The sequence below is a fragment of the Ceratotherium simum genome, chromosome 13 (genome assembly GCF_057802395.1).
Source record: "Ceratotherium simum simum isolate JZ-2026a chromosome 13, ASM5780239v1, whole genome shotgun sequence".
Classification (NCBI taxonomy): Eukaryota; Metazoa; Chordata; class Mammalia; order Perissodactyla; family Rhinocerotidae; genus Ceratotherium; species Ceratotherium simum.
The window spans coordinates 52,596,577-52,621,278 of NC_141912.1; the positions used below are offsets into that span (position 1 = coordinate 52,596,577).

Consider the following 24,702-nt stretch of genomic DNA (forward strand, 5'->3'; position numbering starts at 1 on the left):
GACTGGGGTAGGCTGCGGGGAGCCATGATCTGGGACATGAAATGGTCTTTAGTAAAGAAAGTGATCAAGCTCTGGAAGCAAGGCAGGACCCCATTACTCTAGAGTAGGAGTCAGCAAACCACGGCCACAGGCGTTACAGGCGTTCTGTTCTGCAAATAAAGTTTTATTGGAACACAGCCACACCCATCCATTTCCATATCGTCTATGGCTGCTTTTGTGATCTACAGCACAGTCGGCACTGTTGCAAGTAGACCATATGGACTGCAAAGCCTAAAATATATATATCTGGCTCTTCACAGAAAAAATGTGCGGAGCTCTGGTCTAGACCTAGGAAAGTAACTCTAACAGCTTGGGGGAGTGGGGAGTAGGGAAGGGAGGGAGGGAAGACGGGAAGGATGGAAAAAAAAGAAGTGTGCTTATAGCTGCTGCCTTTAGTAGGGGAACCAGGAAAGGCAGAAAGAAACGAGTTAGGGTGGAACCACCACCATGCCTTATTGCGCGGGGATCCCTCCTCATGTGAGCTAAGCTACAACACAACCTTCCAGACTGAATTATTTACATCTGTTTGGGTGAGTTCCTAGACGGGAGGAATGTGGATTTTTCTCCAGTCTTTCAGCATTGGCAGCACACAGACACTGTAAAACGCAAGCACAGGTCATCAAAAATGTTTTAATGATTAATGTTTAGACATTATTTAACAGTGTGGGTATATCCAGATGAGCGAAAGCACACTCTGATAGTACACTATTGAATGTTCTAGTTTCTGTATTGAAATATGCGAAGACATTCGCAAACTAGTACCTAGGAAGACATACATTTACAAATATACACATTCTAGATTTGATAAGGTAAATGTAAACAGATGCTGCGACTCCTTCCAAACAGAAAACCCACAAGACTAATAAGAGAACCAATTGGCTCCCTGTAACACGAATGTGCAAAATTAAAGCATGATAAACTGGTATTTACATAAATAGCAAAACAATTAGTTTATACATTGTCAATGACCTTCTAAGATGTGTCATGAGTGGTTCAATGAATGTTTTGTTTTTTCCCCCAATGGAGAAGGTATTCAGAGACTAAATTCCAACACTTTAAAATGACACACACAATAGTCCTTACCTGCTTGACCACTGCCTCAAGGAGGTGAGACGTGATTTTAGGATAAGCAGTCTATAATTTTTAAACAAGCAGTTCTAAACAAATCTTTAGATTCTAAGCAGAAAAAATGACAGGTGCTATTAGATTTACATTAAATAAATGATCTCTATCCAATTTCTTATGCTGTAGCTATCTGTTTAATTTTACCTTAAAATTTTTTAAGGTCCTTTTCTCCCCCCTTTGTTAATTTTGGTAAACTAGGCACATTTTAAAAGGAAGTTTGTGTCAAAACAGATAGCAGTACAGAAATCAACCCAAATTTGGACCCTGGCAACTAGTTCCCCATTGCTCATCTATGGGACTCTCAAATGGCAAATATTCAGTCACCTCTCTCGAAAAGTACACATCCTCTCTCTCAGGAGTGGAAAGCAAAATGGGCTTTGTTTCCTGTATAAAAACACTTAGCACTTTACAAATTAAAAACGGCCTACTCATCCTACACACACTTCCTAAAATCTCGAAGACAAAGAATATATAAGTTTCATCAAGACTGCTTTAGAGCCCCCCCCAACTATTTTTTTACATTATTAATAGTGGCACTCAAAATAAAAAAATAAGATCTGTTAAAAAGTTAAACTGACTGTTTGTTCCACTAGATTTGAGCCCGCCTGATTTAAAGCCAATATTACAAAACTGAAGGTGCCGTTTCTGATTTCACATGTACAAGTCACTTGAAATAACGTGTCGCACGCTAGCTAGTTTCATAAATCACGGTCTTTGATTATTCTAAACAGAGCTATGAAAAATGAATAAAAACTTGAAACATACCCTAATTTAAACTCAAAAGCTTTGGGCCCTGCTTTTTAAATTTTAAGGCATGTGTGTTTCTCTACTGTAACGACATTGTACAAATTTACAATCACATGCATGATCTACAGTAAAAAAAAAAAAAAAAGTTTGGAGTACAGTGTTTTTTAAATTGTGAATCACAATTCAGCACCTATCATGTTATAACTAATAAGGCAACAGCAGTGTCGTATACTACAAGAACACTCCCTCCACAGTCTAGCGCGGGGTCGGAGAGAGCCCAGAAATGTTAAAAATCTTACGCCTACTTGTATAATTTGTATACGTTTTCTAGGGGTTTGAACTGATGAAAGAGGTCCTACACGAATCACATTGTAGGCCGACTAGTTACAGCAGCTGTTAACGCGCGTCGGGCACAACTCATTGTGCTTACAATCATACGACGTGGTTGGGAGGTTTACAACTCTTGGACTTCAATCCTTTCGCTGTTTCCTTGGCTTCACATTGTTCTCCAGGGAAGAAAAGCTGCTGGTGTGTCCGTTCACGGCGGCCACCGACCCGTTCTGGTGCTCCTTGAGACGCTCTTTCCTCCGCGAGGCGCTCTTCTTGTGGTAGGTCTGAAAGGCACGAGGGGAGACGGGAGCCGTGTGAGCCGGGAGCTTTGTGGGGACTGCATCCCTAACTCCAGGCCTAGTTTCCTTTAGGACCAAACGCTCTCAAGAAGTAACTGCTGCAGTCAAGCAACCACGGAAATGTTTCTTGCCGCTGGTTTCAATCACTCTTCCTTTTTTTTTTTTTTTTTCCGGTGAGGAAGATCAGCCCTGAGCTAACATCTGTTGCCAGTCTTCCTCTTTTTACTTGAGGAAGATTGCCCCTGAGCTAACACCCATGCCAGTCTTCCTCTACTTTGTATGTGGGACACTGCCACAGCATGGCTTGATGAGTGGTGTGTAGGTCCACGACCGGGATCTAAAACTGCAAACCTTGGGCTGCTGAGGCGGAGCACGTGAACTTAACCACTACGCCGCCAGGCCGGCCCCTACTTTTCCATATTTTGAGGCTTAGCCTGGGGTAAGTTCACTGAGTCATGGGCTGTAATATAAATGCTATTTTAAAAATTACAAAGAAAATCCAATTTATACTTTACGTGGCTTTGCCCTTTCAGTATCTGGACGGCAGAGGATGGGGATTATGTGGCCAACCTGGCTTCTCCCGCTCTGTACTACCTCTCCCGTCACTCACATCCCTTGTCTGCAAAACTTGCTCGTTACTGCAGCAACTATTCCCACCCTCTGTACAAAGTGCTCTGCTGCTGTAAGCAGTTAAAGTAAGTGTGATTTCAGCTTTGTCAGGGCCTCTCCTTTAACCCACCTCGTACCTGGCGAATGTCCCAACTGAGGCGTAAACCATGAGCCCAGCAGTATACGAACTAAACTCAAACCTGCCAGGCCCAGGGATGTGTGATGAACGGTGTGGGTGGGCACAGGGAAACGTGGCTGAGCCCCAGGTGGCTGCTTAACACGACCAGGCTTTACTGCCTCCGCATCCGTGGCCTCTGCCCTTGTCTCTGACCTCGTGTGCCTGCTCTGGACCAGGCACTGCCCACAGGAGCAGGGACACATGTCATCCAGGGGTGACGGGAGGCAGGGGAATCAGCAGGGGCCGCACGGTGGTCAGGCTCCACCGGAGATAATCCGCCCTAAATGGATCTTTCTGGGAGCAGAAACCTACCAGACATCATGCACTTGGGAATGAACTGAGCCCCCGAACCTGAGCAATGGACGTGCAAGGAAACCGGGACAAACAGGCAGATTTCTGCCTACAGCAGAGGACTGTGATGGAAATTCTTCTGACATTTAATTCAGCCACAAAGCTCAGGGCTGTGGGGCTGCGAGACTTCTGATTGAAAATCTCCCATCACGTGTCTGTAGAGGCCATAGGGGAGCAATGCAGGAGCCTGCCGAACAGTTCTGCTTTTCCCACATGAACCCCAAGCCTCCCTTGCCTAAGATCTAGAATGCTGAAGGTCTGGGACAGGTCTCTGCATCTCGTATGGTGGCAGTCACCCTGCCCCCTCTCGAAAGCAGGGCCTGCCCCGTGACTGTGACTGAATTAGAGCCCAGTGCCCAGGATGCTGCAAGGGCTCCACGCATCCCCCTTAAGTGAAGGGATGAGGGCTTCCAGAAGTGCCACAGAGGAGGGAGGTTTACCTGAATGTAGAAGTTTGTGAAGAGAGCAATCAGGGAAATCATGTATCCGATCTGGAAATATAACCAACCAAGAGGGAACGTACACGGCCAGATGACCCCGCAGCTGGTCTGGATGATTGTCAGCACAAACTGAAGCTGGTGGGAGAGAGAGGACACAGCTGAGCAGAGGGGTGCACGGACGAGGCACCCCACATGATGGGCTCTCTACCAGCATCCCCCGAGTCTGTGAGTTAACACTTATGAACCTTTCTGTAGGTATAAAAGTGACTTCATAAACATAACGCATACACTAATTTATCCTGAATTATATATGCATCTGTATTTGTCTTACATATATTCTCTTCCTCCTCTTCCGAGATGCTTAAAACCACCTTCTCTAAATTTCAGGGTATAGTTAACAATACTGTATTGTATATTTGAAAGGTGCTGAAAGAGTAGATCTTAAAAGGTTCTCATTACAAGAAAAAAAATTGTAACTACGTATGGGGACAGATGTTAACTACACTTTCTGTCCTAATCATTTTGCAATATATACACATATCAAATCCTTATGTTATACACCTTAAACTTATATAATGCTATATGTCAAGTATATCTCAATGAAGCTGGGGGAAAAAAGAAAACATGTTAAAAAAACAAACACACACAAACACTTCAGGGACATATAGGGAGAGGCAAGGGTTTGTTTTTGTTTTGGTGAGCAAGATTAGCCCTGAGCTAACACCTGTTGCCAACCCTCCTCTTTTAGCTGAGGAAGATTGGCCCTGGGCTAACATCCGTGCCCCATCTTCCTCCACTTTATATGTGGGATGCCTGCCACAGCATGGCTTGATGAGAGGTGTGTAGGTCCATGCCCAGGATCCGAACCTGCAAATCCCGGGCCACTGAGGTGGAGTGCAGGCACTTAACCACTATGCCACCAGTCAGCTCAGCAATGGTTTTTTGTTTGCTTGTTTTTAAATTGTTTTTTTAAGGGAGGAAGGAAGGGTGTGCGGTGTCTGTTTGTTTATTTATTTATTTATTTTTTGCTCAACAGATGTTGAGTGATCCTTTTTTTTTTTTTTTTGCCAATCTTCCTCTTTTTCTTTTTAATCCCCTTAGCCCCATACATACTTGTATATCCTAGTTGTATGTCCTTCTAGTTTTTCTATGTGGGACGCTGCCTCAGCATGGCTTGATGAGCGGTGAGTAGGCCCACACCCAGGATCTGAACCAGTGAACCCTGGGTCGTGGAAGCGGAACTCTCGAGAACTTAACTGTTTCGCCATGGGGCCAGCATCGGGGTGTGTGTTTACAGGGAACCAGTGACATCACTGCAGGATGTACAATCCCACTGGACAGTCTTCCTGTTCCTTATCCATGTACTATACACCCTTTTGGTTTGGTTAAGGCTGGTAAACAGATTTAAACTCTTATTGGGATATAACGCTAAGTCCATACATTATTTCTGCTGAGTAAACCTTGAAAAGCACGTGGAACTGCTTGGAGAAACGGGAAAAGGGGTTAAAATAAGGTGTGGCTACTGGAGGGCGTGTCTTCAAGAAGAGTAACAACAGAGGGCTGGGCTCTGCCCAGCTCACCGTGTTTCCATGTAGAGAACTGGGTTTTTTCTTCTCTTCTTTAAGCTAAGTCTCTAGGTTGAGAAATGACTAGATGTGGTGCTTAAAATAAATCTAGGCAAACTGGGTGCAATCTTCCACCTCAAAGGGCAGAGCCTACTGGAAGCCCAACCTTCCCAGTCTGTTCTGCTCAATTCTACCTCCACAGGGCCCTGGCGGCGTGGTTAAACCAATCTGTGCATTGCTTCTTCTCGAATGAGCGAGAAGGTTAAAGAACAATTATCCTTCCTTGCAGGGAGGTGGGAAGAAATTAACAAGGAATGTGCAGCAGCTGGCAAAGAGGTGATAATGAAATCTCAAACCCATAAGATGCTCAGAAGATCTTCCCAGATTTTTTTTTCTAGATTGTTATTTTTAAATATTGAAAAATCACAACTGACTTAGAGAGATCTGAATCAGCTTGGTTTCTTTAGAAAAATGTATTAATAAGGCAAGGCCAGGGCTAAGGGTTTAAGGTCTGAACCCCTCAGTTGGCTAGCTTTGGCCTCTTGCCTCAGTGTCCTCATCTATGAAATGGGGATAACAACATGAAATCAGGCAACTGGAACAATTCACGTAAAACTGCTTACTCAGCATGAGTGCCCGACACACAGTCAACTCAACAAATGTGCTGGACATGAATCGTAATGGTATTAACGATCAGTTCACGAAAGAATTCATGAGCGGGAGCAATGGGAGTCTACGATGTACTGACAACTGTGGGAAGCATAAGAGAAGGGTGGGTGAGAAATAACCACCAAGCGCCAACAGATGCTCAGTAGCGCTGGCATCTGAGGGACTGTCATCTGAAGCACAGGTGCCATTCTCACAAACAGGCACTCTGCTACATGGGGGTCACCTCTCAGGGTTCACCAGGCGCCTGCCTCAGCACACATCCTCGCTGCCTCACCAGCTAAGAGCACCTGGATCCGTGCCCCTCCACAGCCCCCACTGAAATCCCTGGGAACACAGACAGTCTCTACTTTGGACTTTGATTATAATTAGCAAACACACACACACACACACTTTGTGGACAAACTAAGAACAAAGGACTGAGCTTGAAGTCAGGAGATTAGCTTCTAGTCCTCGTTCTGCAACTCAACTAGCTGTATACTGATGGGAACAGTTTCTCCGCCAGTTAAAATTAAGAAATTTCCCTGCTCTGCCCACTTCAAGGATTTTAACTGGATCAATGGGAAGGGGTGGGAAAGGCACATTAGATGCATTTAAATAACAATAAAACCGGGCAGGCAGCAGAGCATCCCAGGAAGAGGTCTGTGCCCCCCAGGCTGCGAGTCCTGGGGAAAGAGGCCGAGTCACTCACCAGCTGCCCCTGAGTGATGTACTTCTTCCACCAAAGGTACGGGCGCATGGAAGGGACGGACGACAGACCATAGTACGAGTACATGAGGACGTGGATGAAGCTATTAAGTGTGGCACCAAAATAAGCTGCAGGAACAGAGGGAATTGGGGGAGGATGCATCAGTATTTTATACAACAGGTAAAGAAATCCAAGATTCTTTTTAAATCCAAAAAAAGATGCTTTCGAACAGAGGCTGGCAAACCCCCCAGCAGAAAGCACTGCGTGGACGTGCAGTCAGAATTCAGCTCCACCTGGGCAGGCAGCCACGGGGATGCTTTAAACCCAGGGTCAGGTGTAGCTGCCAGATGGGCATCTAACATGGGAGTCAGGGGACCACCTGCCCCTCTCTGGCACCTGAAGGCTTTGTCGTCAGACTCCCTCAACTCCCAGAGGCAGTGGCTTTTCTTTACATGCCCCAGGGCCTCAGGCTGCTGCGTGGACGGCTTGGGGAAGAGGGGCAAGGTGTTCAAAGCAGGCTGTCTCTACACATTTGCTGAGGCTTGGAGAGGCCTCCGAGGCCACCTCCTAATTATTCCCCAAGACTGCAGTCCCGAGGCCATATATTTTTATTAATAACACAGTCCCGAGTCCAGTTCCTTAGAGATAAAGATTCTTCTTTTATCACATGAAGTTTAATTTCCAGTAGGACTACCAGTTCTTTTTTAGACTCTCTGTCTTCCTCCCCACAGCAGGCAACCTAACAAAGCGACCCAGCTTTTCCACGTGTAGTTAGAGGTATGCATGGCTGGGGTCGGAGGAGGAGTTTCTACTCTTGGCTGTGACAGTCACTGGCTGTGTGACCTTGGACAAGCCACAGCCATTCTCTCACTGTTTCTCAAGGGCCAGGTAGGGCTAGTTAAAATCTGTCATCCTGCAAGTTCTTTGAAAATGTTAAGCACTGTTCCAATGTAAGGAGGTGCTGTTTCTATTAGAAAGTTAAGCCAGCTAATCCACAGCCATGAGGTGTGATGGTGGAGAAAAACCCCCAGGGAGGAGCCTGGAGGCCTGAGCTCTGCTAACACTTCTACCGTCTCAGGTTTCTCCCACACTGAAAGGAGTCGTATATGGAAAGTCCTTTCCAGTTCTAAAACGCTCTCTATGACTGTGAATCTTGGTGGGCCAAGTTCTCAAGGGCGTGCTATCCTAGGAAAAAACCTACGTGAACAGACCCACGGTTCTCGGTCAAATTCGTCAGGGTCCCACGGCAGGAACTTGGGGACATCTGTTAGAACTCCCAAGCTGAACCCGAAGGTGACGACTTAATCTCAGAACATTTTAAGAGACTTCAGACCCCAAGCTCTCCAAAAACCACGCACATCCTTCTTAGAGAATTGACTTCAAATTCTGGTGCCTGTCATAGCAGACATCCTGCTAAAGGTGCTTCACAGGCCGTGCGGCCATCACGCGAGAATACGTACAGAATTCCTAACGCACCGCTCAACCACAGCTGTACTTTGTAACTCGCCTTGTTCTCTGGCTCCCTCAACGGTGTCATTCCCTCCTCCCGGCCTGTCCCTGTCAGTCAAACATCCTCCAAATTGTAGAGAAACAAGAAACAGAAATAATCTGGGACAGCTGCCCTCGATGATGGAGGACACTGTCCCCATTTCTTGATATGCCCCAGGCTTGGAAGCTGGTATTTCCCTCATCTCGCCACATCAGCACAGGCCAGTTACTAAACTAGAAAAGGGTTTTGTCAGCTTTCGAGTACACGGACCACACAAACTATCACTACAGCAACCCGGACAGAAAGTTCAAGGCTCGACCTAGAAATCTGCAGAAACAGCACCTCTTCTAAAAGCTTTCGTTTCAATCCAGCCTCTCGGCCCACACCTGTTCCCACATCCCCCCCTACACAGGGCTTACAATGGCCACAGGGGACCCAGTTCATCACGAACCACCAGATGTTCAGCATGCTGGCATGGTGGTAGACGTGCAGGACCGTGATCTGGTGGTTGTTCTTGCGCAAGATGAAGAAGAAGGTGTCCATGAACTCGATGAGTTTGGAGAAGTAGTACCACCAGAGGACACGGACAATCTACGAGGAAGGGACCGTCAGCGTTTCTCTGGAGTATCACCTCCGCCATGTCTTACTAACATCCCAGGATATCCCGCGTCCACTCGGAGAAGCCTGAGTGGCCCACTGGCTCAAGTCCTGCAGCAGGCGGGAGCTGTGGTCTGCCAGTGCCTTTAAGCAAAGGGTATGATGGGGGCGGGGCTGGGGGGGAGCTGGTGTTGAAATGGTAAGAGGGAAAGTTTGAAAAGGGCCACTGACACCCTTCAGGACTCTAACGAAAACAGGAGGCTCCGAGTTCAAAACCCTGAAGTCCCCTATGCCCTCTGGGAGGAGCCTGCAGAGCATGAGTACAGAAGGACCGCCAGAGAGGTGCTTCTGACCTCAAGGGCTGGCGTGGGGCAGGGGACAGGATAGGAGGCAAGGAGGAAAAGGAATCAAGAGCCCCCAGTGTCAGGTCCCTGCCCAGCCGAATGTGTCGAACACTGCTAAGGCAATGACTGCCCGTGCTGAGCCTGGACTGCAGCCTTTTATTTAAAAAATACAAAACACTCAAGAGTGGATGTTGGAATCTACAGACCTCTACTCGGAGGGCACCAAGAGGAATGACAAATGCCTTTAAAACATCATTCTTACATCCCATTTACATAAAGATGGTATAAATACTGATACATGCATGCAATTTTTTTTTTCCTGGGAACTGTTAACAGGACTTATTTTTGCAGAGAGGGAAATTTTAGTTTTCATTTTATACTTTTCATGTTGTTCCAACGTTCATACCATGTGTACACACTTGCTTTCTTAAATTCTTTTAAAACTGTCAACGTGGATTACCTGGACAGTGAGGTGATGAGCCATTTTGTCTTCTGTACAATTTCTTTATTTAAAAAAAAAACTATTTAAAAAAAAGACAGTACCTTCATATCTGCTTCTCCCGCGCTGCGTGTGCCCTGACAGAAGAAGTTGTAACTGTTTTCCCATACTCCTGTCACTAACTAAAAAAAAAAAAGAGGAAAAAGGAAAAAGCCAATCACCAATGATATCAGAACCACGAAAGCCCTCTGCAGTTAAACCTCAGTAGTTTCAGAATCTGTGACTTGACCTGGGGCTGTGCTGAGGCAAGTCTGCTCTGAGCAAGACACTTGATGCTAGGGGAGGTGGACAAAGGGGAGTTTGATGGCTCGAGCCTCAGCGTCACCGGAGTGGGCGAGCTTACAGATGAAGGGGTGGACCCGGACTCATTCTCTTACCCGCTGCCTCTCTCCAGAACCCTCAATTCCCTTGGCTATCACCAGGGCCCTGCCAGTAGCAAGGCGCTGACCGACTCCATCACAGGCCCCCGTCCTGCCCCCGGCGGTCTCATGGGGGGATCACCACGTCACAATCAGGCTTTCCCTCGGCCAGCGCTTCTCAATCTTGAGTGTGTGGCACCAGAACCACCTCAAGAGCACCTCAAAACACGTATCTCGGGGGGGGCATTTTGGACCCAGTAGGTCTGGGGTGGGGTTCAAGAATTCCTACTTGTGACAAGTTCCCAGGTGGTGCTGCTGGTCTAGAGGCCGCACTGCGAGAACCACAACTGTAAAACTAGAGATGGTTCAGTCCAACCTCATCACCTTCGTTATTTCCTGTTGTGTGTCATCCCCTGGATCCATGAATCAGACCTCTGCAGGTTGAGGAAATCACGCCCATTCCTCAGAATTCACCGGCAGCAGAGCAGGCACTGTGGTGTCACAGGAAGGACCCCCGAAGTCGGTGCAAGCTCTAGGTTACAGACCTGCCGTCACCAGCTCACTGTGAGGGCCTCAGTTTCCTCATGTGTACACAGTGAGGATGGCTGGCCTAGAGGAGACCGAAGACCCACTCCAACAGTCCAGAGGGAAGGCTGAATCTGACCACCCTGTGCACATCCACGCTGTCCAATATGTTCCAGCCAAACACCTACAGGATGCTGTTCTGTGTCCATCACTGTCGACTGCAGCTCACGGATTCCTCCTGAGGCCTGGGGCAACCTCGAGTTTTCCTGGTGACTCCCCCGCTGGTGGTCAAGCAGGTGCCGTGTGGGGAGACATCTGAGGTGGCCTGCCTCGGCCTGATCTCATCTGGGTATCCAACACAAGGAACTGGCCCCTGGGTCTCAGTATCCCCCAGTCCAGCTGCATTAGCATCACGTGGGAATTTGTAAGACACGCAAACTCTTGAGCCCACTCCAGACCCTAAGAATCAAAACTCTGAGAGCAGACCATCAAGGCGGGGCCTGAGGGTCCTGGATCACGGACCCTCTGAGAATCTAGTACTGTGCTTTACAAAGTGTGGTCCTGACCCAGCAGCAGCAGCGTCACCCAGAAATTTGCTAGAAACTCAAAACCTCAGGCCCCACCCCAGACCTAATGAATGAATCAGACATTTCTGGGTGTGAACCTAGCGGTGTGAAACAGGTTGTTTCACCGGTGATTCTGATGCAGCTCACGTTCGAGAGCGACTGGCTTACAGCTGTGGTTCTCATTCCAGCTGCATAACAGGATCACCTGGGAGCTTTTAACAATTACTAATGCCTGGCCTTTCCCCAGACCATTAAACCGGAGTCTTCAGGGGCCACTCACCAAGCTCTCAAGGCAATTCCAACGTGCAAGCAGGAGTGGGAACCACTGGTTTCATGCTACTTAGTTCAAATAAGAAACAGGTGGCCTACCCGCGCCGCGAGAAAGATGTAACTGAGGCCCAGGACTCAAGAGCCTCCCGCTGCCCTACCCGCTGCCCTGTCCCTGAACAGGTCAGCTGGGTGAGCAATACAGATGCCCTCAGGGAGCAGCAGGTGATCACGAGAGGGAAGACAAACCAGTCAACTTGCACCCAGTCTGGCCCCAGAAATAAACGGCAGCAGTGGGTGTAGCCACCACTCTAGTGCTCAACACCCTGCTTACAATGTGATTCTTTTTCTATTAACTTCCTTTTTGTTATTTTCCTTCGGCTTTGTTACCTTCTACACATAAAAAAGCATTAAGAATTAACACGGTTCTCACGGCCCAAGACCAGCACGGGGATTCAGAGTACACACGAGGCGGGCAGCATCTTATGATGAAAAGAACCCTGGATCAGGGAGCATGGGACTTGAGGGCCAGGGCCAGTGAGGCAACCATCTCTGTCTGTGCCCAGCGCCTGAGACCAGCTGATTCCCTAGGCCTTGCTGGTTTTCACTCTAAGAGGCTGAGGTTGGACTAAATTATCTCCGAAGGTTCAGTTCTCATTTTCTACAATTTCTCGGTTAGGACTCTTTGAAAGCAGACAAACTGTACTATACTGTCTCTGAAAGACCAGAACCCACAAGTCATTTATGAGAAGGTATGTTATCTTTCGGGTCTCTTCCACTCTCTGAGGTCATGGCCAGGAAAGCACACCACACGCAGAACTCTCAGAAGTGCCGAGAGTTAAGATCCATGGCCCAAGTCCCAAGGGGAGCTGGGGTGGGGTTTGGGTGGGCAGGTGCTGGCATGTCTACGGGAGACCCGCGTGGAGAGAAGGAAGCCGTCCTGACACACCTTCTTCACTGCCCTTCCCTCCACCCCCTCGAGGGAGTGAACGGATGAATTACCTTCTGTGGCTGCAGGGCACAGAGAGCGAATTGACCGTTCCCGATGAAGTATTCGCAGGACTCCCGCGAACGGGCAACAGAAGGACAACTCTGCAAAGTGCTCACGAAGATACACTTGTGCAATTTAAATTACACCTTTATTTAAAACAAGAGCCTTACTTGGCAAAACTAAAAACTGACTAACATGACTGTCCTCATTAGATATGTTTTTGAAATTTTATCATCTTAGGGATCTAAAATTCTAAGACCTACCATCACTGTTTTCCAGCTTCTATTATGCTTTATGGTGTCCTGAGACACCCTGGTGCGGTTTGCTTTTGCAAAGTATAGAATCAGATGGGGGTGTGTGTATGTGTGTGTGTGTGTGTGTAGGTGCACACGCAAGTGACTGCGTTCATGAAAGGACACACAAATTTTTTTCAACCTCAAGGGAGGACCCAGATGGAGGTGTCTGTTAACTCTACAGAAAGGACTCTCGGACACATGCTTCCTTTCTTTGAAAATGTCTTTCAGAAGGAATCCAGGTGGGATTGCCTTGACTCTTTAAGCTAATTAACCTAAAATTCCATTTGCCCCTCCCCTCATAAATGGAAAGAAAAATCCCTGTATACAACACCCACTGTCTTTGGAGGCTAAAGCACTCAAACCTCGGTCCTGCGTGGTGAGCTTCCCAATAGTGAAGCAAAAAGCAGGTACACAAACCAGAAGCTGCTCTCAGAGCCACTTCATGGCCCTGAGGCCACCATCTGTCTTCTACCTGGACAGGATCCCTGCAGCAGCTCCGCCACACACCCTCAATGGCTGCTGCCACTCGGCACTTCTACCAGGGCCTCGGGCCTCTCAAACCATTGAACTCGGTGTTAAAACCCTTCAATGACTCTCACCGCCTTCAGAATGAAACCCTGAATCCTAGGCATGGCATGCCCGTACACACGTTCTTCTACAACGAGGTTCCAAGCTGATATCTGATCTTCCCTTCCTCCCTCACCTACAGGCAGAGGGGACCCGTCTCCATTCTCCAAGCATGCCTTTCCATACCCACCACAGTGGCCAAGGGGACAGCGCAGGTCTGGGCACCAGCTAGAACGGGGTTTAAATCCTAGTTTCCCTGTGTTTAGCCAGGTGACCTTGAGCAAGGTATTTCAACTTAGTTAGGCCCCTGTTTCCTCACTCCTCAAGTAGGATGAAAACAATACTCTCGCCTTTTAAGGCTTCGGAGAGAAGTTAATGAGATAAAGTGTGTAATGCTTATCATCCCCCAACCTGGTCCACAGGATAAGCACAATAAATGTGAGCAATGACCATTACTGTCCTCTTTTCAACTGAAACGCTCTCTGCACCCAAGTACCCCCGGGGCTCCAGCTCTTAAACTCCTATCCTTCAAAGTTCAGTTAAAATTCTATTTTCTTCATGACTGCCCCCTTGAGCATTCCAGCCTGAAGTTCGCTCCCCCTCCTCTAAGCTCGCCCTGCCGTGACTCGTAGGTATTTGCTCATACGCTCCCTTTAAGCCCTTTGTTAGCGGGTCTGTTTTAAGCTCTTCTGTAAACTCTCGGAGGTGGTGACTGTGGCTCTGGAGTCTGCACAATCTAGCCGGGGACTTGTACACAAGAGGCGCCAAACAAATATTTGCTAAACCAACGACAAAGAGTTCAAGGCGCTGCTTTTGTCCCCTGAATCTAGGCCTAATGCTTTATTTGTAGCAAAAAAAGATTTCATTTCTGCTTTGCAAATGTTGACAGTGAAATACAAGAAAGCATTTTAATGAGGCTTGAACGTGACGACATTCATCTGAATTCTATTCACAAGACTAAAACCAGCCATCATGAAAGGTCATACTGGTGACATGGAAATTTCAATTCTCCAATATCCTTGGCTTCAGAAGGGATAAAATAATTTAACACAGGAGGACCAAGCACCTGAGTTGAAGTTTATTCCTCTAAGACTCTCAGCAATCCTCCATAACATTGGCCAAGATCAGGGCCCTGCTCTCTCTGCTTCCCTTCAGAGAAAACAGCAAGCCTATGAGTAACAGACCCCAGAGGCCTGGCCTTCCCTCCAGCCCATGAGGAGCACATCAGAGGAGACAAGGCTCTAGGCAAAGTCTCCTCAGGCACCCTTTCCCTTTAGGGCTCAGGCCTGGCTTCTTTCCCAAGAGTTGCTTTGGTCAGTCCCCAGAAATTCCCCACACTGCCCACACCACAGGGTGAGGGCCCAGGAGGCTGGCCAATGGGGAGCCACTGGAAGTAAGGACAGGTCTCTGCCTTGGGCTTCTGCGGATCAGCTCAGAGGAGGGCAGGACTGCACTCAATGAAAAAGCAGGCCACAGGGCACGGCGTACCACTAACTACGCAGTTCCCAACACCACCGACTACTCCAGGAGCAACCAAGGGAGCAATATTTACCTCACCTGGCTGTTCCAAGTCACCAAATACAAAGAGCAGCACTGCAACACGTGCTTTCTCCTTCCTTGGAGTAAAGCAAACTTTAACTAAGCCAGGAGCAAGCACACGAAGAACCATAATTAAAGCCTAGCTAGCAGCTTTCTTCTCTCCTCCTGAGACAAATTTAATAACCAAAGGCGGTTTTATGCATCTTTTCATTTACAGAAGAAAATTCAGGCAAGCATCACTGGGTCCAGATGATACAGTTCATAGAATGGATCATTTCTAATGGCGAGAGTTGACTTTTCTCATCTAACATTATATTTAACCACAAATGACGTATAACCTTCAGCACGGTAACCATTTCCGTGGCACTGTCTGGAATGTTATCAAAGCATTTCAAGAAACAAGGTCATCTGAGACACTTAATAAGCAGAAAAATGTCACCCTGGGTGGCCCTTTTCAGTCATTCACCCCAACATCCCAAGATGTCAGAGCAACAAGATGGCCCCTTTCCAGAAGGGGCTGGCAGCTTTTAGTGAAAAGGGCCTGATGAACTGCGTGGTTAGTACCCCCTCAGCAGAAATGCAATGAGAGGTCATGAGAATGGAGACTGTCCATACTGGAATTCAACTGTACCACACAACCGAGGGACACTGCTAAGCATCACCACCAAGCGTGCAGGGTTGACATTTTCACAGCGTTGACTGTTTCTATGTGAATCCTCAAGTGTGTACTTTTTAGACCTGATACAAGCTCATGTTCTTAATAAAGAAACACATGAGAAGTGACACGGGTGGCTCAAAGTCACACGACTTCTTGGTGGCACCGCTGGGACTAGCACCCAGGAATCCTGACTCTCAGTCCAAATGCAATTTCAAACAGCAGTTCCAAGCTCCCTTGACTGTCTTTGTCTGTTTTTGAATCCTCAGTAAAAGTACAAAGAGGATACTCTGTCTATGAAGAATTCTGTGGAAGAGTAGACCTTAAGCTGCATCTTTATCTTCAGCAGATGTTTGGTTTAAAATTAATCATCAGCTACTCCAAAATTTAAAGTACCCATTTCCTCTAGGATCTAGCTGGCCAAGCTTGGCAGCGCCACTATGAAAGAGGGTCAGGTCAAAGCATGTGGTTTTGTATTCCAAATCTTTCATGGCCAGAACGAACATAAGGACGCCCATTAAGATGATCTCACACTTGTGACTTGCAGAAGTGTTTTCTTCCCCCTTAGGACCATGAACACCCTTGGGTTACAGCTGAGTGGACTATCTTGGTTAAGTCATAAGGACAGGCTCTGTACACTAGAGAAGTCTTTAGAATAAGCACAAAGAAACAGCTTGTCCTCGGCCCAACCTGAAACAGGTATGTCTGGCATATTTCCCCAAACCCTAGGCCCTGCCCTCTGATGCTGGCAGTCCCTTTCTCTCACTGTTCAGGCCTCCCGACAGGTGGTTTCTGGCAGGTTGCTTCCACATACCCCACAAGAAACGCTCGTTTTCTATTTCATGGGGGTGTTAGTGGCTGGGAGGGAAAAACCTCAAGCTAAGACTTAGCATTTTGGGGCAGTACTGCACAATGGTTTGAAGCACAGACTTGACTCCCAGGTCCACCCTGGAACTTTCCCTCTGTAGAAAGGGGACAGCAACAGTACAATGAACATTAAATGAGTTAGCCTAGTACTTGGCATAAGGTAGGCACTATATAAGTCTTTGCTATGATTCCAGCCAAATGTTTGCCATTTCTGCTTCCAATGCTCAAAGGCCCATGACTAGGTCTCAAGTGGTGTTGCTCCTACTGTGTACAGAAGCCCCAGTCAGAGCATCATTTGCATAATTCAAAGAGAGATCTGCAGCCTACCTACTGACTCTTGCTTTGCAGACTAAGTGCTTTAGTTGAGGATTTGTAGAGTGATGTGGTCCTTGTTATACCAGCTATAAGGTCATGTTAGCAAAGGCTTGCAGGGTCAGTTTAGAGGAGTCGGGCCTGGCTTTGGACCAACCCCAAAGCTTCCTCTCTATTAGGAGGTATACCTTCCTCTCCCCCTGGGGGTGAGGCTGAGGGGAAGGCTGTCTGGGCTGCACCCTTCTCTCCATTCGCTCCACTGTAAGGTATTCCCTCAGAGCAGTGCCAGATAAACCGAGAGGCAAGTAACTCAGTGGGGTGCTTCCACTCCCTGAGAGAAGTTTCTTTCTGAGCAAGAAATTTCAGTTGTAAGGGAATTAAGAGTGAGGAGTATTTTAGGCAATGGTCAGGCCTTTCTTATAAGTATTAGTCTCACCAGATGTTTCAACTTCTCTATACCTCCTTTAAATGGGGAAAAAGCAGAATAGTAAATATCTTTTTCAAAGTATTTTTGCAAACGAAATAATTTTTTAATAAAATTTGATAATTAACTGCCAGGTCTTTTAAGCGTTTTTCCAAATCCTATTGTCCCACAATAACACATCTATTTTAGGAAAGCCTGAAGGGAAAGAAAAACAAGACAGTTTAGAATATAATGTTTCCAAAGCAACTTCTCTGTGGTTCTATCGAGACCTTCAAAGCCAGAGCCCCAGAAGGAAGCGCCTGTCAGGTGCCTGAGGAGAGGGATGCTCCAGCAGCATCAACCCCACAATTACAGAGAGGTCGAAAGCACAAGCACAACACCCCTCCCGTCAAATGCTCAATTTCTTTCCTCCTCCCAATAAAGAAGCCATCAGAAATCTTTGAAAGAATATCCAAAGAACAAAATACTGACTTCTGGTTCTGGCAATGCAGCAAATTGAACAAAAGCACAACCAACTCTCCCACTATTAACACACTGAGAAATGCTACACGAAACACATCAAAAAAACTCCATCGCCATTGATGCGTAACTATAAAGTGAGGTTTCCCGTCCCCCCCCGCAAAAAAATTATTCAGAAAAGAGGAAGTTAGCTTCCATTCAAGTCCTTTAAAATCTTTCTTTTGTTTGGGGAAGACGCAGTTAGCTGAGATGACCCCAGCAATACTATTTGGGATGCTTACACAGGAGCCCCGACAACCGTGCTGTTTTTGTTTTTAAAGAGGCAAAGAAATTTAACCTAGGTTTAATAATTATTCCCAGAGACATGACCTCACAGATGTAGCTGAAAGAAAATTTTTTAAAGAATATTTTAAAAAGCAATACAGCAAATGGTTAAGTTTGGAGATCACTGGCACATATGTATATCATGGAGGAAAAAACCCAATGTTTCCATGTTACGGAATGAAAAAAAGAATGAGCAGTGAACTTTTAGAAATAAGACATAGTTACTGAAACAAAAAAGGGATGAAACAGATTAAACACAACTGGAAGAATGAGTGAATTAGACGAATGCTGAAGAGAGATATCAAGATGGAAAATATACGAGAGAGGATATGTAAACTCTGAGAATGTGCAACACATGTCTAACAGGAGCTCCAAAAGGAGACAACAGAGAGGGAGGAAGAGAGGCCAAAGTCAAGGAGACAATGCCTGGGGACTTTTCCGAATTAATGAAACAAATCAATTCTCAGACTGAAGGCACACAAGTCCTGAACAAGATAAATAAAAATAGATGACCACCTAGGCACCTTATTGTTTTATTTTTAAAAACAATTTTAAAAATACCTAGAAAGAAAAAGATTACCTACAAATGAACAAAAATGGGACTGCAGAACTCTCTGGAATAAATTTTCAAAGTGCTAAGGAAAAATAACTGTTAATCTAGAATTCCAAGCCCTAAAATACTATTCAAGCATAAAGACAAATAATATGATGCTCAAACAGAGCCTAAGAGTTCACCCTTCACAGAAAAGAACTATTTCAGAAGAAGAAAACTGACCCTCAAAGGAAACAATGGATTTCACAGATCAATGGTGAGCAAAGAAAATCAGTATTGATTGTAATAATGATGACTGTTTAGGACCTTAGAAGAAAGTGGAACTAAACGCTTGCCAACAATAACACGGAAGATGGGGGATCAGAGCTGAAATCTTCTAAGGTCCTGGTATTGTTCAGGAGAAGTGAAATAACAATTTACTTTAGACTTCATTAAGTCAAGGATGCATGTTAAAAACTTATGGGTAACTACTAAAATAATAGAATTAGAATGAGTAACTTTTAAATCAGTAAAATGAAAGGAGAAATAGTATAAAATTCAACAGAAAGCAGGAAGGGAGGAAAAAGGCAAAGAAAACACACACACACACACACACACACACACACACACACGAAGAAAAGGTGATAGAAGAAATTATTCCAAAATAACAGTTTTTATGCTACATGAAAATGGATTAAATTTCCTCACTAAAAGACAAGAGACTGCCAAGATTCAGTCATTAAACTCCTATGCGTATACCTGGCAAAAAAAATCTGTATCACATATGCACAAGGGGACACGTCTAAGACCATTCAATGCAACACTGTTAAAACAACGTATACATCCATTCAAAGAAAAATGGAAAAAATCGTATAATAAATTCTAACACTGAAATACAGAGAAGTTAAAATTAATGAATTAAATCTCTAAGATTCAACATGGATTCATTTCAAAATATAATGCTGACTGCAAACAGCTATTTGAAAAAGAGTATAAACAATATACCATTTATGTACAAAAAACACCTGTCTCGGAATATACTATGTATTGTCATGTATACATACACATACAGTAAAAGTATAAAAACATATCCAGAGAAGAAACAGATAAACTTTGGAAGAAAGTTACGTCTGGAAAGTGGCTGTACTTTAGATGTATTTTATAATGTTTTCTTTTTTAAACAAAAAATTCAAACCAATAATAAATGTCAAAATTTGTTAGGTATATAGATACTATTTATAGGATTTTATTTTCCATATTTTGAAGTAGTTCTGAAATGACAATTTAAAATAAAAATTGCAAAGGGGAAGAAAGAATATGTTTTGGATCTATGCCAATCCACACCCACCCAGCCAGTTAGCTATCAATCATTATTTTAAAATTACATTTTAAACGTTCCAAATGTTTGAGAGAGATCATTCTCTCACACTAGTCACAACATATAGTTCTAACTGCAAGGGAATACATACAAACACTCAAAAAATAATCTTGTTTGTAACCTGTGATTTCTCTTTGTTAAATAAAATCAAACTGTGGTTCTGGCGTTTGCTTTTTCTATCCTAATACTCAGGATACATTTGGTGGGGCCATACTAACAATGGCAAGAAAAAGGTGTGGAAGCAGCAATTACAGCAATCTTGGCAGCCAGTGACCTGTGTGTGAAGGACAGGACACTGGAGGGCACATTCACTGGGCACCTGGGAACAATGGGGAGGCAGAGGCTGACAAGTCACTGCTCTCATGACCTCACAGAGGAAGGGATCCCGGAGTAAAGTCCCTAAAAATGAGATGGAACTGTCAAACCCAGGTGGGCTGAGGTCGGAAAGGAAGATGGAGTTTCTAAGGGAGCAGAGACAGATCCAGAAAACCAAAGAACCTGGTGTTGAGGGGGTTTAGGAAGAGCTGGGCATAAAGGCAGGCTAAGATGGTGCAGTGTCTCCTCCTGAAGGAAGAGCCAGCAGTGCTTTCAAGGTCAAAGCCACGTGTACCGTGCAGTACTGACCTGGCTTCCCGGCTGGCTACTGCTGAGTCCCGGGATCAGGGCAAGAGGCCCAGGCTGATCACCAGACAGACTTCCTTCTGGACTGTAACCAACCAAGCAATCAGATCCTCTCTGCTTAGGGTGACAAGAGGCCAGAGACAAGGAGGAGAAGGGCAGACACACCATAATGGTTCCACATCATGACAGAGCAGCTACCCGAGTGGGAACCCCACGTGTGATCTGTTCACAAAGGAGTTAGAAGCGGCTCATACAGCTTGCTGAGTGGGCCAGGGGAAACCAGAGTCCTTCCTGGGTTTATACTGCACGAGGAGGAAAAGCTACAATCTGGCAACAGGTAGGTGTGGATTCTCAATCTGGGGCTGGGGACAAGGGGAAAGACATCTGGATAGTTTGAAAAAACAGTGGGGCTTCTATTCAGACGAAATATGCCCTGAATCTCAGGGGGCAGAAAGGCACACAAGATTTTTATGTTTGCTCTGAGGACACAGTTTTACAAAGCTGAGTAACTAATGCAAACTAAGTTGTTTCTCTTCTGTAACTTGAACTTTTATTTCTGAGCCTTCACCAATCACCGTGATTAGACAATACCTGACTTAATAAGTAAAAGCTAAAAGGAATGCCATAAAGTCCTGTACTTTCAATCTAAAACATCCCACTGTTCAAATATACTTCTAATTAGGGATCCACGGCCTCTTTCCTGGAAATAAACACTAAGTTCATGAGATAATTAGAAGTAACACCATGTCTTTCTTTTTCATTTTCTTTCTACCAAGTGCATAAACTATGATCAAATCTATGTTCTTTCCACTACATTTTAAACTCAGTTTCACAGTTTTAAAACCATCATTTATTTTCCTTCTTCCAGAAATGTTAACGTTTCAGTGACTTTCTTTTCATTTCCTTTTTCTCTCTCTTTTTTCAAGATTTCTCCTTGTCTCCTTTAAGTAAAAGTTAATTTTATTTGTATTAACCTAGAACTTGCCAAGGCAGCTGTGAATTCATGTCACAGGATTAAATAAACAAAAACATCACGGATTACATATTTTTTTTTTAAATTCTTTATACACCTGAGTACGTAGATAAGCAGGAGAGTAAATAAAGACTAATAATCACGGCCATGCCAACTGTGTGACCACTGGCAAACGGCTCCCACTCTTGGGACACTTCTCTGAACTGAGGGGCCCAAGCAGGCTCCATCACTCCTCAGTCTGTTCTGTTGTAAAACTCCATGACTGCTCTCCTAGGCTGTACTAGTCATTGGAATATAAATGCTACGTAAAAAAAGAAAAATCAGCAGCTAAAAAGAAATTAAAAACTTGACAAAGGATATGTTTTAACAGTATTACTGACAAGTTTACGTGAGTACAAAAAAAAAGACAAAAATCAAATGTAAATATCATCTAACTCAGCGTCCCGGGACTTATCTTGGGCTTATGTGATCTGCGTATATTTTTATAAACTTAATTCAAGGAATTATTGCCTCCTTATCTATTACTTATCTAAGTACGCTCAATTGCGAGTCAGAATGTTATTTGCTCCTCTGTATATTTCTTAAATCTCTGCACTCAGTGCTTAGACACAGCTCAACATCTTCTATTGTTCTCGCCAAGCTGTCAGAGGAAAATCTAAACTTTCTATTACAGTGTGTTCGGAACCCCCCAACTTCACTCATATGCACAGAGCAGCAATTTATACAGCAATTTCCTTCTCCTCTTTACAAGGAATCATCTGTTTAAGAGAAGCTAGATTATGAAGTTACAGCTAGATCTCTAGGGCTTGAGAAACATATATAAGGCAGAAGCTTAAGTTCTATAAGATTTAACAATCTTAAATATTTTTTTCTCTAGACTACTGCTACGCATAATAACCACCTCTATAAAAGCTTTCTTAAGTTAATAGCTCTATCATCTATCAATTATGGGAAAGTAGACAGTTCACTCTGAAAAACCTGACAGCTGGCTGCGGTTCTGTCCCTTGAACACAGAGATGTGCCCAGTGCTGGGCCCAGGAGTCACTCCTGCGCACTGCCCCTGCCTCCAGTCCTGCAATATCCATCTTGGAGGCTAATTTAAACTGCCTTCATTCTAGAACAGGACAGAAAAAAACCAAAAAAGCAGTTGTAAGCATTTCACAGAAAGTTAATAAAAGCAATGATAGTAGCATCTACTATTCTAGTCATAAAATCTTTACCTGGTCTTACGAAACACACATGGGAGAAGAGGACACAGTTCCAACAGCTGCAATACCTCTGACCATCAGATACAGTGTTTCCCACTAGCTTATACACCCACATACACTCCCACACACAACCACATGCAGACAGAGACATAGGCACAGCCTGAGGCCGACAGGGAATTAATTCATTCTTTCTTCTAAACGCTAATTTGAAGATTCACGCTGATTTTTCCCCTCCCCCTCCTCCCCTTATCTTCTTCACTAGTCCTCGGAGAATTAAAGCCACAATAAAAGGTTAAAAATCTAAACAGAGTACTTCAAAGTGTTCATTTTACATACGGCTCAGTTCTCTATCCCAGGGATTTACCAATAATTTTGTGTCATAAGCGTGAAAGGTGTAGTCCTTCCCCTAAAAATGTACACGAATTGTGCTTACCACTGGAGGGCAGCTGCCCTCCCCCCAGCTTTAAAGGCTCTATTACCATACCGTGCACAATAGTGGGGACAGAAGTGTGGATTCAGACTGTCTTTCACTCTTACTTATGCAACGACATGTGCCCTTGAGATCCCCAAATTTGGTTATACAGACGAAATAATCTGGCCTGAATTTACACAGACCATTCAAACTTTAAAGACACATCTCACTATCCACTCTTCTCAGCTTTTAAAAAATAACTTGTCAAATCTCAAAGCTATTGACAGTTATCAGATCAGGACAGAGAGGCTGACTTACCACAAACATACCAAGCACAAGTACCACCCACTTCCTTCCTCCCCCACCTCCAAACAAGAACCAGGCATTTATTAAATGCTTAATAATAAAACGCTCACAGATCTGTTTTTCACGCTCTGTTCATTTTCCACTCTGTATTTTGCTTGCGTAAGAGTATTTCTGAAATATTTATTTTAATTCTGAATATAATACAAAACATAAATAACAGAAGAATCAATAGTAAAGGCTTCTATTTTGGATATTCTGGAAGACATATTTGTACAAACAACTCTGGCATCTTGAAAAATCAATTTCAAAACATACTCAAAATGCATTAATGTACTGGCTCTCCCAGAACCCTCCCGACCCCACGCAGCTGCCCTTTTTCATTTAGCAACACAATTCAGGACAGCGACAGGAGTATATTTAAGTGAAAGGAAGCCCGTGTTAACCCCTGACCTACCTCATAGAACATATAGAGAGACAGCAATGTGAGTCCAAGGTTATACACCACTAAAATTCCCCGGCAAGAGAAGGGCTGCCTATTCTTCATGTATTTTGGTCCCAGCCATACAATTAGTAAGTATATGACAGAGCAGATAAAAGTAGGTATATAATTGTCCAGAAGAAACCATCCTTTTACTCTGGTATCTGGAAAACAATCAAATAAAAATAATTAGTGATTAAGAAGGTAGATATTTGACAGGTTATGTTGCAAGGAGCATCCTTACACACATCTTTGCATAACTGATCCTGATTAGCTGTAGGAATCAAACGGCTGAGTCAAAGGGCACGAGCAGTTTAATTTCAACAGAAGACACAATACCCTCCAGAAAGATTGCACCAATTTAGACTTTCTCCACATCCTCACCATTATCACTGATGGTATCAAACGTATTATTTCATCTCTGCTATACTAATAGATGAAGTTCCTTTTGTTGTTTTCTTTTGTATTTTAAAAATCATGAGTGAAACTGAGAATCTTTTCATCTGCTTAAAAGCCTCTTGTAGTTTTTCTATGAATGTTGCTGTGAACCCAAAAAGTTCCTTCTTTATAGATAAGACATTAAGAGACTTTATAGATATTAAAAGAAGGCAAAATGGAGCTGATTTACTTCTTAAGAGATAATAAAAGATTAAGAGAGTCTAAAAAGTGAGTTCAGT

The 24,702-nt window shown here is 44.6% G+C and overlaps 1 protein-coding gene across 1 annotated transcript in view; it reads right to left on the reverse strand.

The window, feature by feature from the left end:
- Nucleotides 1-649: 649 nt before the first annotated feature.
- The window catches only part of ELOVL5 (ELOVL fatty acid elongase 5), a 69,086-nt gene continuing 45,033 nt past the window's right edge, over nt 650-24,702 (reverse strand). Inside the window, exons 3-8 of the mRNA XM_087438723.1 lie at nt 24,002-24,189; nt 10,011-10,088; nt 8,946-9,117; nt 7,041-7,165; nt 4,119-4,253; nt 650-2,525 (exon numbers count right to left, since the gene is read on the reverse strand). Of these exons, the coding sequence (XP_087294849.1) occupies nt 2,382-2,525; nt 4,119-4,253; nt 7,041-7,165; nt 8,946-9,117; nt 10,011-10,088; nt 24,002-24,189 (842 nt within the window). The 3' untranslated portion in view covers nt 650-2,381. The remainder of the gene's footprint in view (nt 2,526-4,118; nt 4,254-7,040; nt 7,166-8,945; nt 9,118-10,010; nt 10,089-24,001; nt 24,190-24,702) is intronic.